Here is a 13,623-nt window from a genome sequence, read left to right as displayed (position 1 = left end):
TGAGCAATTGCTGAGTTAGTGGCCTGAAACTCGGATGCATCAATATCCTCAGCTGGTACGTGACACCGGGCGTGTTAGGAAAGGGCAGATTTCCAGTGACAAGTTTTCAAAGCAGCTCCCTTTGGGCTCTGGGGGTTCTGGTTGGTTCGGGACAGGGCTGTGTCCCGAGCGGCTCCCCGCCTCCTGCCGCCCGCGGGCAGGCCGAGCCCCGCGCATGCCGGGAGCCGCGGGGCGGGACCGCACCGCCCGCTCGAACGGCCGCGCCGGGGCCGCCCGGGGGAATCCCGGCGGCGGCTGGAGCGGGGCGGGCATCCCCCGGCTCCCGGAGCAGGGCGGGCATCCCCCGGCGGAGAGAGCGGAGCGGCGGGGGCGGCGCAGGTGGGCTGGGGAGCGCGGGGACTGCGCGGGGACTTTGAGCGGCGGGGCCGCAGGGCCTGGCGACACCCGGGCTGCCCGCACGGCGAGAAGGGAGAGAGGGAGGGCTCGCCGGTCCCTGCCGCCTGCCCGACCGCGCTCTTGGACAGGAAAGGGGAATTTTACATGCTGTCTCTCCCTCGTGGCCGTGGGAGGGCCGAGCCAGCGCGTCTGTGCAGAAACAGCGCGGAGAGTTAACAACTTCCTCGCAGCTCCGAGACAGCCGTTGTTTACCTCCAACTGCGGGGGACGAAGCTGCTCTCCGCAAAGGTTCCAAATTAGAGCAGTTTCATGAACCCGAGCCCTCGAGGCTGAGCGTGAAGGACTTGTGGATTATGCCAAGAGTGGAGCTCATCTGGTAAAACCCTTCCAGAAAGTCCCTTGACTGATGCTATTTTCAGAGTATTTGCTTTCTGATGAGCAACGATGAGAGGATGCTCATCAAAGCTATTAGCTTTGTCCTGCGAAGGCTGTGAGAACTACTGTTTTTTTGGTTTTTTTTTCAAATTATCTCAAATTTAGTGCCTCAAGGCTGATATTTCTGTTTTATGTTCTGTAGTGCACCTCCCCCTTATTTTTTAAACAAAGAGATACGTTGCAGTTTGCTGATTGTTAGCACTGCTTTCCATTCCCCCCACTGCTGTTGTACCACATGTACATTGGAGTCCTCATGTCCAGTTGCCAAGGTAGCAGACACAAAAACAAATCAGATGAGCTTTGCAGAAGGTTTTGGGGATCCTTTAGAACAAAAGGTCCCAGAGAAGCACATAGTTTTCTTGGGAACATAATTTATCAGTCTACTTGAAAGCAGTGTGGGAGTTTGGGTTTAGGGTTTGCTTCTGTTTTATTTAAAAATTCACTTTTTGCAAATTTAGAGGAGCTTGTGGTGAGAGACAGATGTTGAACGCTGTGACAGCCTTTCAGCTAAACCAGGCTTTATTTATTTATTTCTTTATTAACTCCTTTTCACCCCCCTCTTCTAATAAAAGGATATCCCCTTGTGGGATTTAATTTAATTAATTTGTGGGATTGGGATTTCCTGAGCCTTTTGGAGCCTTCCTGCCCGGGGAACATGGAGGATAGTTTTGACTCAGTATTTCTTTTGGATGTAGCAGATACATTCATATGAATTAACCATATTTTGAACTTACGAGCATCCTGGTGTTATCACAATACAAATTTCAATGCTTCCAAAGAACATTACAACAGATTTGCATAAGTATGTCCTAAAATTAGGCTTCTGAGCCAGATGTCTCTTATCTAGCTTTTTGATGGGAATTTTTCATGTTTACTGTTTCCTCTGTCGGAGTTTCTTGTCTCTGTTAAGTCAGCTCTGATTTTCTATGTGCAAAATATTAGACAGTATATCCAAGGGGAGAGAAGCATCTAGTGGTGCTGGTTCTGAGCATAAGGAGTTTTGAGACTGACTGATTTCTCAGGAGCAACAATCAATATTTCAACAGCTGTAAGTGTTTTTTAGGAAAAGCCCCCTGAAAGTAGTTTCACCTGTGTCTGCTTCTTCACTTAATGCAGTGAATTTATGTAGTTCACTCTTCCTCTTGCTTTACAGTAAAATGTTTTTGTAGCATGGACTCAGAGCTGCTGCAGAGGCTGCGCCAGACCAGCCAGGACCTTCTCCAAAGGCTCAGAGTGAAGCAGGAAGAGATCAAGAAAGGACTTCCCAGCAAGCTGCTCTTTTCAGCATCTCTTGATAGCAGCCCAGCTGCTGACAGATGTGTCCCCTTGCCCAGGAGAGAGGTATATGTGGTGTCTGTGCTAGAAATTTGGGGAAGCAAATGGGCCTTGTATGATAGCAGCTCTGCCCATGGTGTGGTGTGGTGTAGTCAAGGAGCCATGGACATGGAAGAGGTCTTAGAAAGTGGAATGTGGAATATAGAGTCTGTTAGAAAAGTAGCTGCCCTTTGGTTATTGTTAATCCTGTGGTCTCAACCTGTTCTGGAAAAGGGTTTGGAGATCAGTTCCTGCCTAAGAAAGGCAAGTTTCTTCTTCATTTAAGATAGGAATGAACATTGTGGAACAAAATCTTTTTGTTTCTTCTAAGCACAAGGGCTGAAAGTTCAGTGATTCCTCAAATTGGGAAAAGCTGCATTTAGCTGCAAGTGGATCTTTCTTACCCCCTCCAAAACATAAGGATTTTTCTTTTTCCCCCACAGGAATTTAAAGGAGTGAACAGACTAGAATGAGCGGTTGATTTAGTGAGTGAAGTGTTCTTGTGAAAGGTATTTGTAGTCTGACTGATGCCATGTGTTAAGGGAGTCTCTATCTTTACAGAAGGAAAATCAGGACGATGCAGTGGAATCTACAGCTGACCCTGCAATAGTGGTGTCTGTGGAACCCAGAGCTGGCTCAGCCCTCAGTTCATCTCTTAAACACAGCAGCAGTGACAGAGGGGTGCAGCAGCAACAAGTGAAGACACAGGAAGGAGCAGGTTTTGATTCCAGCTTGGCTGGGAAAGAGAAGAATGTTACACCAGTGTCTGCAACCACGTGTGGCAGAGAAATCTCCAGAGTGGGTGGGGATGGCCATGCTCAAGGAAGTCCAGAGAAAGAATCCTTCCTCCTGGGGCATGGAGAGAACAAGAAACAGTTTGCTGTGCTGCATGGTTCCCATGAGAAAAGTCACCTGGGGCCATCACTGAGCAGAGTGCAAAATGAAGAGACCAGTGAGCAGTGTGTGGTCATCAGAGAGCCCCATATCCCTAAATCAGTCTTGCTGACACCTCGGTCCAAAGAGCTGAAGGTAAATGTCAGACCCACTCTCTTCTTGTTTTCCTAAGTCAACAGAATGATGGGGAGGAAGGGCCAGGAGAACATTACCTGCCCTGTTCCCACAGTGTAAACTGGAAGTTGGGGTCAGAAGTGTTCCCAGCTATAGCAGCCAGGGGCTGTTGGCAGTTTGTTCAGGCCCTGCTTTCCTCAGCCAGTGAACTGAAGACCAGAAATCCCTAACACTTCACTGTGAGGTTGGCCTGTCTTTTGCAGATGTGATCCACGTGCTGAGGGAGAGCAGGCAGGTGCAGTGCTGCTGTTCCACAGTTTGTCTCCTGAGGTGTGAAGGGCAGCCCTGGCTGGGATCATCCTCTAGGGCAGCACAGGTTGCCTGATCTTTAGGGATGTGCAATTCAGGGAGCTCAGCATTTTGTTTAAGGCTCTGAAAAATCCTGCCTTACCTGGGCAAGGTCCCTGCCTTTTCTTTCTCTTTTATTTATGTGAAGACAAAGGGCTGGTGAGCAAATCTGGTAGAGGCACAGATAGAATCCACTCTCAAACTAAGCCACAGCTGCCAGTTGTCTCCTCAGCTGTACCTTTGACTGTCCTGCCAGATGATTAGGAAGTCTTGATAAATATTTTTCTTTCAGAAGAAAGCTCGACATGTGACTTTTCAGCCTGACTGTGAAGAAGATGCCATACCTGTGAGCAGCTGGTCTGCCCTCCCTTTCCTGGGCTATGACTGGATTGCAGGTGAATCCCAACTCCAAAGCACCAGAGGTGATCTGTGCTTACCTGGAGGGCTGAAGTGGCAGTGGTATGGGAGTCCAGGCAGCAAATGGCAAAGCCAAGTGGGGTCAAAAGGGATACCAAATATCTGGAATGAATTAAATGCATTAAGAGAGCCAAACCACAGAATAAATCTGTGGCTTGACGTGATGCTCTGCTCTTCTCATGATCATTATTTTGTTTTGACTGTTTCTTGTGAGGCTTGCTTTGGTGCTTTCCCAAATTTTGTAAATCACCGAACTTTTCTCTTTCCTTGATGTTCTCAGGGCTCCTTGATACAAAGTCTTCAGTAACAGAAAAACCTGAGCAATACTTTGCTGAGCTGCAGGAGTTCCGACAGGCCAACAAAGAAGCTTGTATCCATCAGCAGCCCCCAGAGTGAGTGGGAATGGGGAAGGGGTGAAACAGCAATGTTCAAACCCTTAGTAATGACAACCATAGTCTGACTGGAGTGGAACATTTCAAAGGTGGCTTTGAGGGTGTTTATTTACCTCCCAGTCATAAATCTGTGCTTGGGAAAGGCAGTGCTGTTCAAAGGGCCAGGCTGTCTGTCACTAACTGATTTTCTTGTGTGTTTCTTCAGGCCAAAGGCTCTGGAATGCACAGGTCTTGAACAAGAACTGGATTTGAAAACTGGTTCCCATACGTGTAAGATCATATTTCTTCCTAATGCAATTTCTGTGAATAAACAACTGAGCACTCTTTACCTGTCATCCTGAGAGGGCACTGTACTGTGCAAGACAAGCAAGAATGTGTTATTTTCAGCTGCAGCTTTTCAACCAGATTCAACTTCCTACTCCAAAGATACTTGAGTCTTCTAGGGATCCTCTCTCAGTGTCGTTTTAATTTGTTGGGGTTTCTTGTAATTGGCTAATGTTCGGTTTTTAAATCGAAGAGGTTGAAATTTTGGTTTTGCTTTTTAGGAACTTACTTGGGGACAGGAAATGTATAAGATATTTTGGGAAAAGCAGCTCTTTTTATAGCATGCAGGTGTAGCACTGTGGTAGAGCACAGCTTTTTTAGCTGGGTTCAGGGACCTTGTGACAAACAAGAGCTAGGCTGAAGGTTTGCTGTTCCATGCAGGTGTTTACTGTTACCGGTTAAACCGGCGCCTCTTCAGTGTCCCCATGAATGCAGAATCTGCCTGCCCTGTGTGTAAAATCCCACGTGGCCATCGGTCCCCAGGGAAGCTGGAAGAGCCAGCCTATGTCAGGTAAACTAGAATTACTGCTTTGTAATATGCACAACTCAAGGAGACAATAGGCAAGAGAAAGCTGATCAGGTGAAGGAGAAAAGAGCATCACAACAGCTCTGTAGAAGGTTGCTGTTCTCAAGGCAGAGATATCTGTTGCTTAAAAACTCCTTGCTGATCTTTTCAGTCTTGAAATCAATGAGAAATGCATGCTTTGTCTGAATTTGGTCCAGAATCTGAATGTACCTGTAAAGTGTCTAATGCCCTAATCCAAAACTGCTTCACTTGGTTCACTTAGGGGTTAGACCCTTGGATTCTGGGTGGGGAAGGCATGCAAATTCCCTGTTCTTTCCCTTGTGTGGTTGCAGGGTCAGCATTCCCAGGTCCACCCTTCTGCCAGCCTACAAGTACAAAGCCCATCGCAGGAGGAGCTTTGAGCCAGCAGATGATCTAGCTCTGCCTTCGGTGAGTTGCTGTCTTCCTGCTGATGGCACAGCCCAGGCTGGGCCTTGCTTTATGGCAAGAAGGAAAGAGAATCTGGGACTCATTCCCCTGGCAGAGTTTCCAGTAAAATTTCTGATTTGCGTCACTGAGGTAGCCAGAACATCCTGTGGTGTGTTCTGAGTTCGTGCCTTCATGTGAGTGGCAATCAGTGTATGGCATATTTCCAGAGCTTTGCACTGCACAGAAGAAAATGTCATGTGGAGCTGTAGCCTTCTGGGGCAGATTTGGCTGACCTATTGCAGGCATTGGCCTCTCAACATGATGAACCATAGCTAAGAGCGCCTGTGTTTGTTTCCACAGATGTTAAAGAGTCTGAAAGGCAATTATCCATGAAATATTCACATAATTAGTAGTGGCAAGGGTGGATTTAAAACTGCTGTTGTACTGTTGATCCTGTATTCCAGCCAGTTGTCAATGCTGCAGTCAGTATTGCTAATCTGACCTAGCCCAGACCTAGAGATTTCCAGGGAAGAGGTGGGAGGAAGCTTAGTTTTGAGGTTTAGGGAACTGGATGAGTCAGTTGAGACAGGTTCAGAGAGGTCGGGTGCTCGAGTTCACAGAGCAGGAGATCAGTTTAGAAAGGTGGAAGAGGGGACAACTGTGTAGTTCTCCTTTATTAGAGATTTCATTTATTTCCTGTTAGTCATATAAAACTCCTCGGAAAATAATTAATTACTCACTTAAACCTCCCTGTGCAGAAGTTATTTCTAAACAGTAACAGGTCACAATAGATAAGGGTAAAGCATTCCCATCTTTTTTCACAGCATTGCCTGGCTGGCTGGGAAAATACAGTTCCTTCTAGCAACTCCCTGCTCAGCAGTTTGGATCTGCGAGCCTCACTGGCAGAGAAACCTTCTCCCTCTTCTCACCTGGTAAGAACAACCTCCAGAGTCCCAGGAGATGCTGGGAATTGCACAGATGGAGATTGCAGCCCCATCTCCAAAGGGTGGGATGATTATTGAGGGCTGAGCAAACGGAAATGCCTGGAAGGTTATCTCCTTATCACTACCGGGAAATGTTCTCCTTTCCTGGGAAATGTGTGCGCAGAGAAGAAAGGAAATGGAGCTGAATAACAGGCAACAGCCTTTTCAGCTCACCAGTCTTCATCAAAATGGGAAAATTCACTTTGGCATTCTTTGGCTGATATCCTCTTTATTTGGATTCCAGGATGCAATGTCCAGAGTGTCAGGAGAAGCCAGAAGTGACAAGTTTCTGCACCGGCTGCACTTGGCACACCTGAGGTTTAGCAGAGCAAACCAGGACAGCAGAGAGCAGCTCCCAGTCCAGACCTCCCTCCCTCAACCCTCTGGGTCATTGACTTGATAGCCCTGGGGAAGGGATTGGCACAGCACGTGGAAACAACTCAGGAACAAAGCAATTTGGATAAAAATAAACCTTTGGACAGCTTTTCCCTGGTTTGCATAGTCATGTGTGTATGTGAGCAAGCAATACACAGATCTGGGTTTGTACAATCCACTGTGTTCACTTTGAATTTTTTGCCTTTTACAGCTGCTTCTGAACAGCTGCATGAGCTGTCCCACCTAGGGCTGGGGAAAGGAATTTGTCCAAAATCAGTAGTGTATCTCTCACCTCAATGAGTAACCAGCAGTATGGCATTAACTCTGAGTGCCAGGGTGAGGAATTGGCCTGTGGAGGGACTGGCTCAGTGGAGTGACACAAATGTGTTTATTTCCAAATGTTTGAAACATGACACATAATTTTCTAGTGCCTTAAACTTAAGTTCCTCAATAATTTAGTAAAAAGCTTTAAAAACCCAATTTGTTCTCAGTGCAATGTGTGCAGCTACAGAGTGTATTACATCAGAGCAACTGTGAATGTGAAAAAAACATGTTCAAGTAAAATGAGATTTTATTCATCAGTGAGCTAGATAATACCTTAAAATGTTTGAAAATTTTGCTTGCTTCTGGTTTTCCAAGTTTTCTGGAGATAAACCAAAAAACATTTTAGAGTTTTTAAATTGTACCAAAATATTTCACATAGTGTGATTTGCTTTCCTTGTCTGAAAACAAAAAAACTGATATTTTACTTTGCTTTGAATTTTCTGAAACAGAAATTCCTGCCTCAAATATATTTCTGGGAGCTAACTTGAGAGAATGAATTTGGCTTGTGCAGCTTCTTGGCATTCACTGTTATTTTTATATCAAATGCATTATTTATTAAATGTATGAATAGACTTTTTAAAACAAGGACAGGAATATTGCAAGTTTATGAAATCTTAGCGTGAGACTTGGAATGGAAAATGAAAAGCATGGCTTTTAGCATGACTTTAGCTTTGGGTTATGTATCTGTAGGGTAAAGTGGGTGGAATTGGTCACCTAATTTCCATTTCTGGAAATACTAATTTGAAAAGAAACTAACCCAGTGACTATAAAACACTAGGTGCCAAATTTTATACCAAATAGGGAAAATTCACCATTTTTACTACCTGGCCTTCAAACCCAAAACATAAAACATCATAAGCCTTTCCTTAATTTTTCCTGCAATAAATTGCAGCAAGCCTGTTCCACAACAGGGAAAAGCTGCTGCTGTAGATCCAGTAATTCATAGATTCAGTAACCTGAATTCAGTATGTCAGGTTCAGTATGTTAGATCTCTCTGGTGGACACAGGTTGGACTTAATGTTGAATTCAAAACGTCTCTTGCTAGCTGGGAATACATTCAGTCATTCACACCTGTGAAAGCATTGGAGGTGTGATGAAGACTCTTTCTCCACCACAAACAGGTAAAAGCAGCTGCTGATGCTGCCTCTGCTCACCCAAGGTTGTCTCTCTGTGTGTTGGCTGTGGCCTGAGGGATCCTGACTCTGTGCAAGCTCAGACAGACTGAAAATAATCCTGTTTGTGGAGCTTCTTTGTTTCCCTTCCTCTGCACTTCATGGCATCTGCAGTGGTCAATCCAGCCCTGCACAGGTCCTTCCAGCCACGTGCTGTGAGGAGCAGTTTGGGTGGGATGCAGGGATCTTTCCTAGTGTCATAACAAGGTTTTGCACAGTGGCTTTGTCCTGCAGCATGTGACACAATCCTGGAGAGCAGAGCACACCCTGCCATGCAGGAGGCACTGAGATGTCACCTGGGGGTTCATTGTGGAGAAGCACACCTACTTACTGCTTGGGAATTTGCATTTCAGCCAGGTTAAAGCAGCTCCTGCCCTTGGACAGTGGGCAGTGCTGGAGACAGAGCTGAGATCTGCATTCCCAGGGGGAGCACAGGGTGTGTGTGTGGGTTGTCAGGGTTGTGGGTTAGCAACACAGACATGGTTTGAGGCCAGGGGTTTCCTAAGCCACAACATAACACAGACTGGACTTGATTGTGTAGGCACAGGGCTCTGGGATAGCATGTCTCCTGTTCCTGGAGGTAGGTTTTTTTCCCATTTTTTCCCATTACTAGCACTTAGGAACGTGCTATTTCAGTCTGGGCAGCTGTGTTTCCTGTTCATGGCTGGCTCTGTGTGTTGTTTGTGTCAGTTCTGTTCTGCCTCATGTTCTGGTGGTAAAGCTGGTGTCCCCCTGAAGTTCCCCTTTCTGACTATTGCATGCATATAGCACTGATTCATGAGATGGGAAATCCTGCTTTGCTTAATTAGACAAATTAGACACAGTAAATGATGCACTTGTGATTGGTTTGAACAGAGCAGTGTAGCTCAGCTGGTAAAACAGCTCCCACCTCCTTCTCAGATGGCCTTCAATGATTGTCTTATTCTCTCATTATTTTAAATAATTCTCTCATTATTTTAAGATAGTTTTGATGTCTCAGGATCAGGTGTTTCACTGCTCTCAGTGCACTGTAAGAATTAATATCAAGAGTTTTGCACTAATACAGTGCTGATTGATGCATTCTGTTTCGTTGTCAGCACATCAAGCAGTGACTGTCCCCAGCACTGCCAGGTGAAACAGCTGCATGGGGCTTGAATTTTCTTCTTGAATCATTTGCAAACTTTGATTCTGGGGGCTTTCATCTCTTTGGAACTTGGTTTCAAAGCCCATAAAAATTTGTTTTCGCAGTGTTTTGAATTTGGAAACACAAGAGAAGTTCTACCCCTTCCCTCTGGAGTCAAACCCCTCAGTTTCACCAGCTCCCTGGGTGATGGCTTACCAAAAGTAAAGACTTGGTTTTCCCCTTTCCATTGGTTTCTGCAGAGGAAAACTGCCAGGAAGACGAAAATAACACCATAAATTTTTAGGGTTGAGATGTCCAGCTAGTCAAAGAAAAAATGTTTTACAGTCTTTGGAAAAACTGCATCCTGAAAATCTTCCTATTTGATTCTTTCACTAAAATGATTTAATATTTCCCAGCTTTATTTTGTTTATGTCTGTGAAGGAAAGTTCATCTGGCTTCTGTTATTAGCTAAGCTTTATAACTCAGCTTTTAGATGATGAGAACCAGAGAACCAAGAAAGGATATGAGTTACCTAAAAGCTCTGTGACACTCTGGGGAACTAATGAGTCCCACTTCTGTGTTTCAACCACCTGGCCAGTCTTCACCAAACTTTTTAACTTTCAATTTGGGATTAAAATGTACAGAATTGGAGCTCTTGGTGCTTTTTCAAATTGCTTTACCAAGAGCTTTTTCCATGGAGAATGACCATGTGTAATAAGTAATAAATACCACCCTGCCAGCAGCTGAAGTCAGAATTACTGAAAGCACAGATGGTGTGATCTCTCCTCATTTCAAGGTCATTTCTCTCTCCCTCCCTCTCCCTCTCTGTCTCTCCCAGCCTGTGGGCATAGTAATTCTGTGATATAGTTTTGGTTTCTTTCATGGAAGCCAAAGCTTTCTTGAGAGAACTGAGTTCTCTGTCAGCTCTTCTCATTTTTCAGTCTGACTCAAAATGTACTTTAGTTTTGAGGCTACTATGGGGCAGTAAAAGACATTTTATTCAGATTTTTTTTGGTTACATTAGTTATTTTATCGCTTTATGTAAAGCAGTAGTATTAGTTGAGATAATGAAAACAAAGGTATAAGATTTTGTTATCCACATAAAATCTATCTAAATGACGTGTAAAGAAACGTAATTGGAAAAAAGCCATGTTAGCTTTATTATTAACATGGTAACCTTTATTTTTCTGATGGTAACTTGTTTTAAGCCATTGCTACATTTTAACAAGTGTACAAAAAGAGCTTCACACCATCTTGTTGATCACAGTGGACAAATATACCACAGCAAATTGCTGAAGCAGGACAGCAAGTGTCTGTATTTAGCAGAGTGCAAAGTGGTTGGACTGAAGTGACAAAATTAAATGGGTTGATAAATATTTAATACTAAGAATGAGAACTATTGAATGAACTATTGACCTATAAGAATGGCACTGTTTGTGCCAGCAAATAAATATCAGTACCAGAGTGGCATGGAGGGACAGAATTTTGCCAATCTGTGGCATAAATGAAGCTTTAGTTATTTTATTTATTTATTTATTTTTCCATCTACAAAAAATCTAAAATCATCAGGATCCTGTGAGTTGTTCCCACAGTGTCACTCTCCAGGATACTCAGGAACAGAGCTCTCTGATGGCTAAAATGCATAAATAGATCGAGAAAGGCAGCAAGAAAGTCATTCTTGGTTTTCTTCTCTTCATTTCTTGCTTTCTTTCTTTCAGCCACGAGAATCTCTGCGCTTTTTATTGCAGGAAATGCCTTCATTTCCCTTTTTTAATTGGTGCCCCCAAGGTCTGTAGTGTGCATCCCAACCAGCCCTGCTTTGGTACTCCTGGGGCTCCTGGTGAAGCTTCAAGCTCTGGCATTGTCTGATCAGGCTAAGGAGCAAGAATTGGTGGGTTTTTTGTCAGCATACTGCAATGCTCTAAATAGCAACACCAACAGACACTGAAATACAGATTTTAGACTAGGTACTTTAATATGTGTGCTTTTAAATTTCATGGTCTCTTTTATCTGTCTCACAGTTTAGATATGACACTTCTCTTGCTATTTTTTTTCCCTCCTATACAGCTAGATATGTATTAACTGAACTTCTCAATTTAAAAGCAGAAGAAACCATGGTAAAAGTACAACATGGGACTAAAATCAGCCACTTCAACATTAGAAAACACCATGAGTACTTTTGCTTGAGCACATGTGTACCAATGCTCCTCCTGGAGTATTCCATTGATGTTTCCTTTGCTAGGCTCTGACTTTAGAGCACAGTGAATAGCTGGTGCTGAAGGGATGTTTGGGGCATGAGAGACTTTCCTTCATGGCTTAGTTGTGTCTCTGAGTTCTCTTGCTCCAGGTATCAAGTGGCATTTGAACAACCCCTGAGTTACAGGATGTTCTCTGAATTAGTGCAAACAGAAGATGCCAGGAAAGCTTGTCTGGGGGCTTTGATAGCTTTAACACCTGAAACAAAAATTGATCCAGATGTCAGAGACAGATGTGTAATCAAAGAAACATTATAACAGATAATTCATAGATAATTCCCCCTTTTTTCTGACAGCCATTGTCCTCTGATGGAAGACCAGAGAATCAGGGGTTTGTTGTTTGCTTCTGTTTGTTCTGTGGGTATTTTTTAACACAGGGAATTATTTTCTAGGAAATAGAGGCACCATGCAGAGAGCAGCAGCGTGGGTTTGTTATAAAATGGAGGTGCTTCTTCCAGTCACTGATAGAGCTTCGTTTGGAAAGCCCCTGTTGTTGTATTTGAAATCAAAACACACAAATTTTGAAATCAAAACACACAAAAATACATTCAGTTGGAAATGCACGCAGGCTGTGATGTTCCTGTGGAAAACCTCTTCACCCTCTTTGTTGCTGTTGCTTTTATTACACACTTGTAATAACATTTTGTGATGTAACAGACTTCCTGAAAAGCCAGCAGCAACAATAAATACTTTCCACTTCCTATCCTTTTAAATAACTTATTCAATCAAGGAAGAATTTAAGAAGTTCAAGGAAGAATGGCAGCTGGGAAGCTTGGTTTCACTTTGGATGTGTAAGTGGATTTTTTTCTTCTGAGAAAAGTTTTGTAAAACTTAATGGCATTGCCTTCTCAGACAAATTTGATTGAAGTTATCCAACGAGTTAAAAAATTATTGACACCATTCATTAGAAAGGACCTCATATACATATGTATAAAAAATGCTCAGTACTCTCATTTCAGTCTTACTTTCTCTGGAAAATGGGCAAGAAAACTCTCCCTGGTGCCAGTTCTGGGAAAGTCTTTCACACACAGTTTTTTGTACCCACATAGGTGATTTTTGCATCAGATACTCTGACTTCAGCAGTGTAACTTAAACCTTCCAGGCTCTCTCTGATGTTGGTGCCTCTTTTTTGCTAGAAAACTTGGATAGGATCTGATCAGAGGAAAAAAAAAAACCACAGAGGGGAGGAGAAAAAGACAAACAGAGCTCACCAATTGCCCTGATTACTGTGTAATTTGAAATTGCAATAATAAATTGGGAGAATTGCCTAATTGCATAATATTACAATAGATTAAGGTGTTTTCTAGCCCATTATTTAATTAGGAAAATCAAGTGTAATACTCTGACACTGAAATACTCAGCTGTCTCTAAACCTATAAGGCAAACCTACCCCAAGAGCTTCTATAGCTAACAGAGCTTAGATCTTTAGTAAAATAATCATTTAACTGACTTTCAATATTCTCTCATTTCTTTTGTTGCTGTTAAGAGTGAGAAGCAAAGAAAAAGCAACCCAGAGGTGTGAGAACTCAAATTGCCACTATTTTCCTGTGTACCTCAGAGAGGTTTCCAAGGCACTTTGCCCTTTTTGAAGTGGCTAACCTTCACTTTTGACAAAACGTCTAGGGCAGATAAGGAGGCTTCACGACACCTTTGACCAACTGAAATATTTCCAGGCATCAGAGCAAAAAACCATCCAAAATAACAAATGAAAGGGAGTGAAATGATGTGCAGCTGTCCTAAGGATGATTGTCATCACCAGGAATTAGTTTCTCTTGGGATTGGAGGAAAGGGAAGGTTTCTCAAGAGGAAGAAGTCTGTGGTATGTTGGTGTTTTAAGAGGCAAT

At 43.6% G+C, this 13,623-nt stretch overlaps 1 protein-coding gene across 7 annotated transcripts; it reads left to right on the top strand.

Annotated features, from left to right (window-relative positions):
• Positions 1-215: 215 nt before the first annotated feature.
• Positions 216-7,038, top strand: MIIP (migration and invasion inhibitory protein). 7 transcript variants are annotated; one of them, XM_085080055.1, is made up of 11 exons: positions 300-378; positions 1,774-1,879; positions 1,985-2,172; positions 2,707-3,174; positions 3,794-3,896; positions 4,199-4,310; positions 4,516-4,580; positions 5,016-5,145; positions 5,493-5,589; positions 6,393-6,500; positions 6,796-7,038. In XM_085080055.1, the coding sequence occupies exons 3-11, from the start codon at positions 2,002-2,004 to the stop codon at positions 6,949-6,951; spliced, it is 1,410 nt and encodes a 469-aa protein (XP_084936181.1). In that variant the 5' UTR covers positions 300-378; positions 1,774-1,879; positions 1,985-2,001; the 3' UTR covers positions 6,952-7,038. The 7 variants fall into 7 exon arrangements, with proteins under 7 accessions (XP_084936185.1, XP_084936183.1, XP_084936181.1 ...); XM_085080059.1 differs by lacking the exon at positions 1,774-1,879 and having other exon boundaries at positions 216-378; positions 2,001-2,172; XM_085080057.1 differs by lacking the exon at positions 1,774-1,879 and having other exon boundaries at positions 246-378.
• Positions 7,039-13,623: the final 6,585 nt, after the last annotated feature.

The sequence above is a fragment of the Lichenostomus cassidix genome, chromosome 21 (genome assembly GCF_008360975.1).
Source record: "Lichenostomus cassidix isolate B80296 chromosome 21, HeHo_3.0, whole genome shotgun sequence".
Classification (NCBI taxonomy): Eukaryota; Metazoa; Chordata; class Aves; order Passeriformes; family Meliphagidae; genus Lichenostomus; species Lichenostomus cassidix.
The sequence above is the reverse complement of the archived record's forward strand: the minus strand, read 5'-3'. Positions and strand labels throughout refer to the sequence as shown.

Bases quoted from the DNA above. Each gene is read 5' to 3' on its own strand.
- MIIP (XM_085080052.1), top strand. From the start codon at position 750: ATGCCAAGAGTGGAGCTCATCTG. The intron at 773-2,000 runs GTAAAACCCTTC...ATGTTTTTGTAG, and splicing joins CCAAGAGTGGAGCTCATCTG to CATGGACTCAGAGCTGCTGC. The intron at 3,175-3,793 runs GTAAATGTCAGA...TTTTTCTTTCAG, and splicing joins CTCGGTCCAAAGAGCTGAAG to AAGAAAGCTCGACATGTGAC.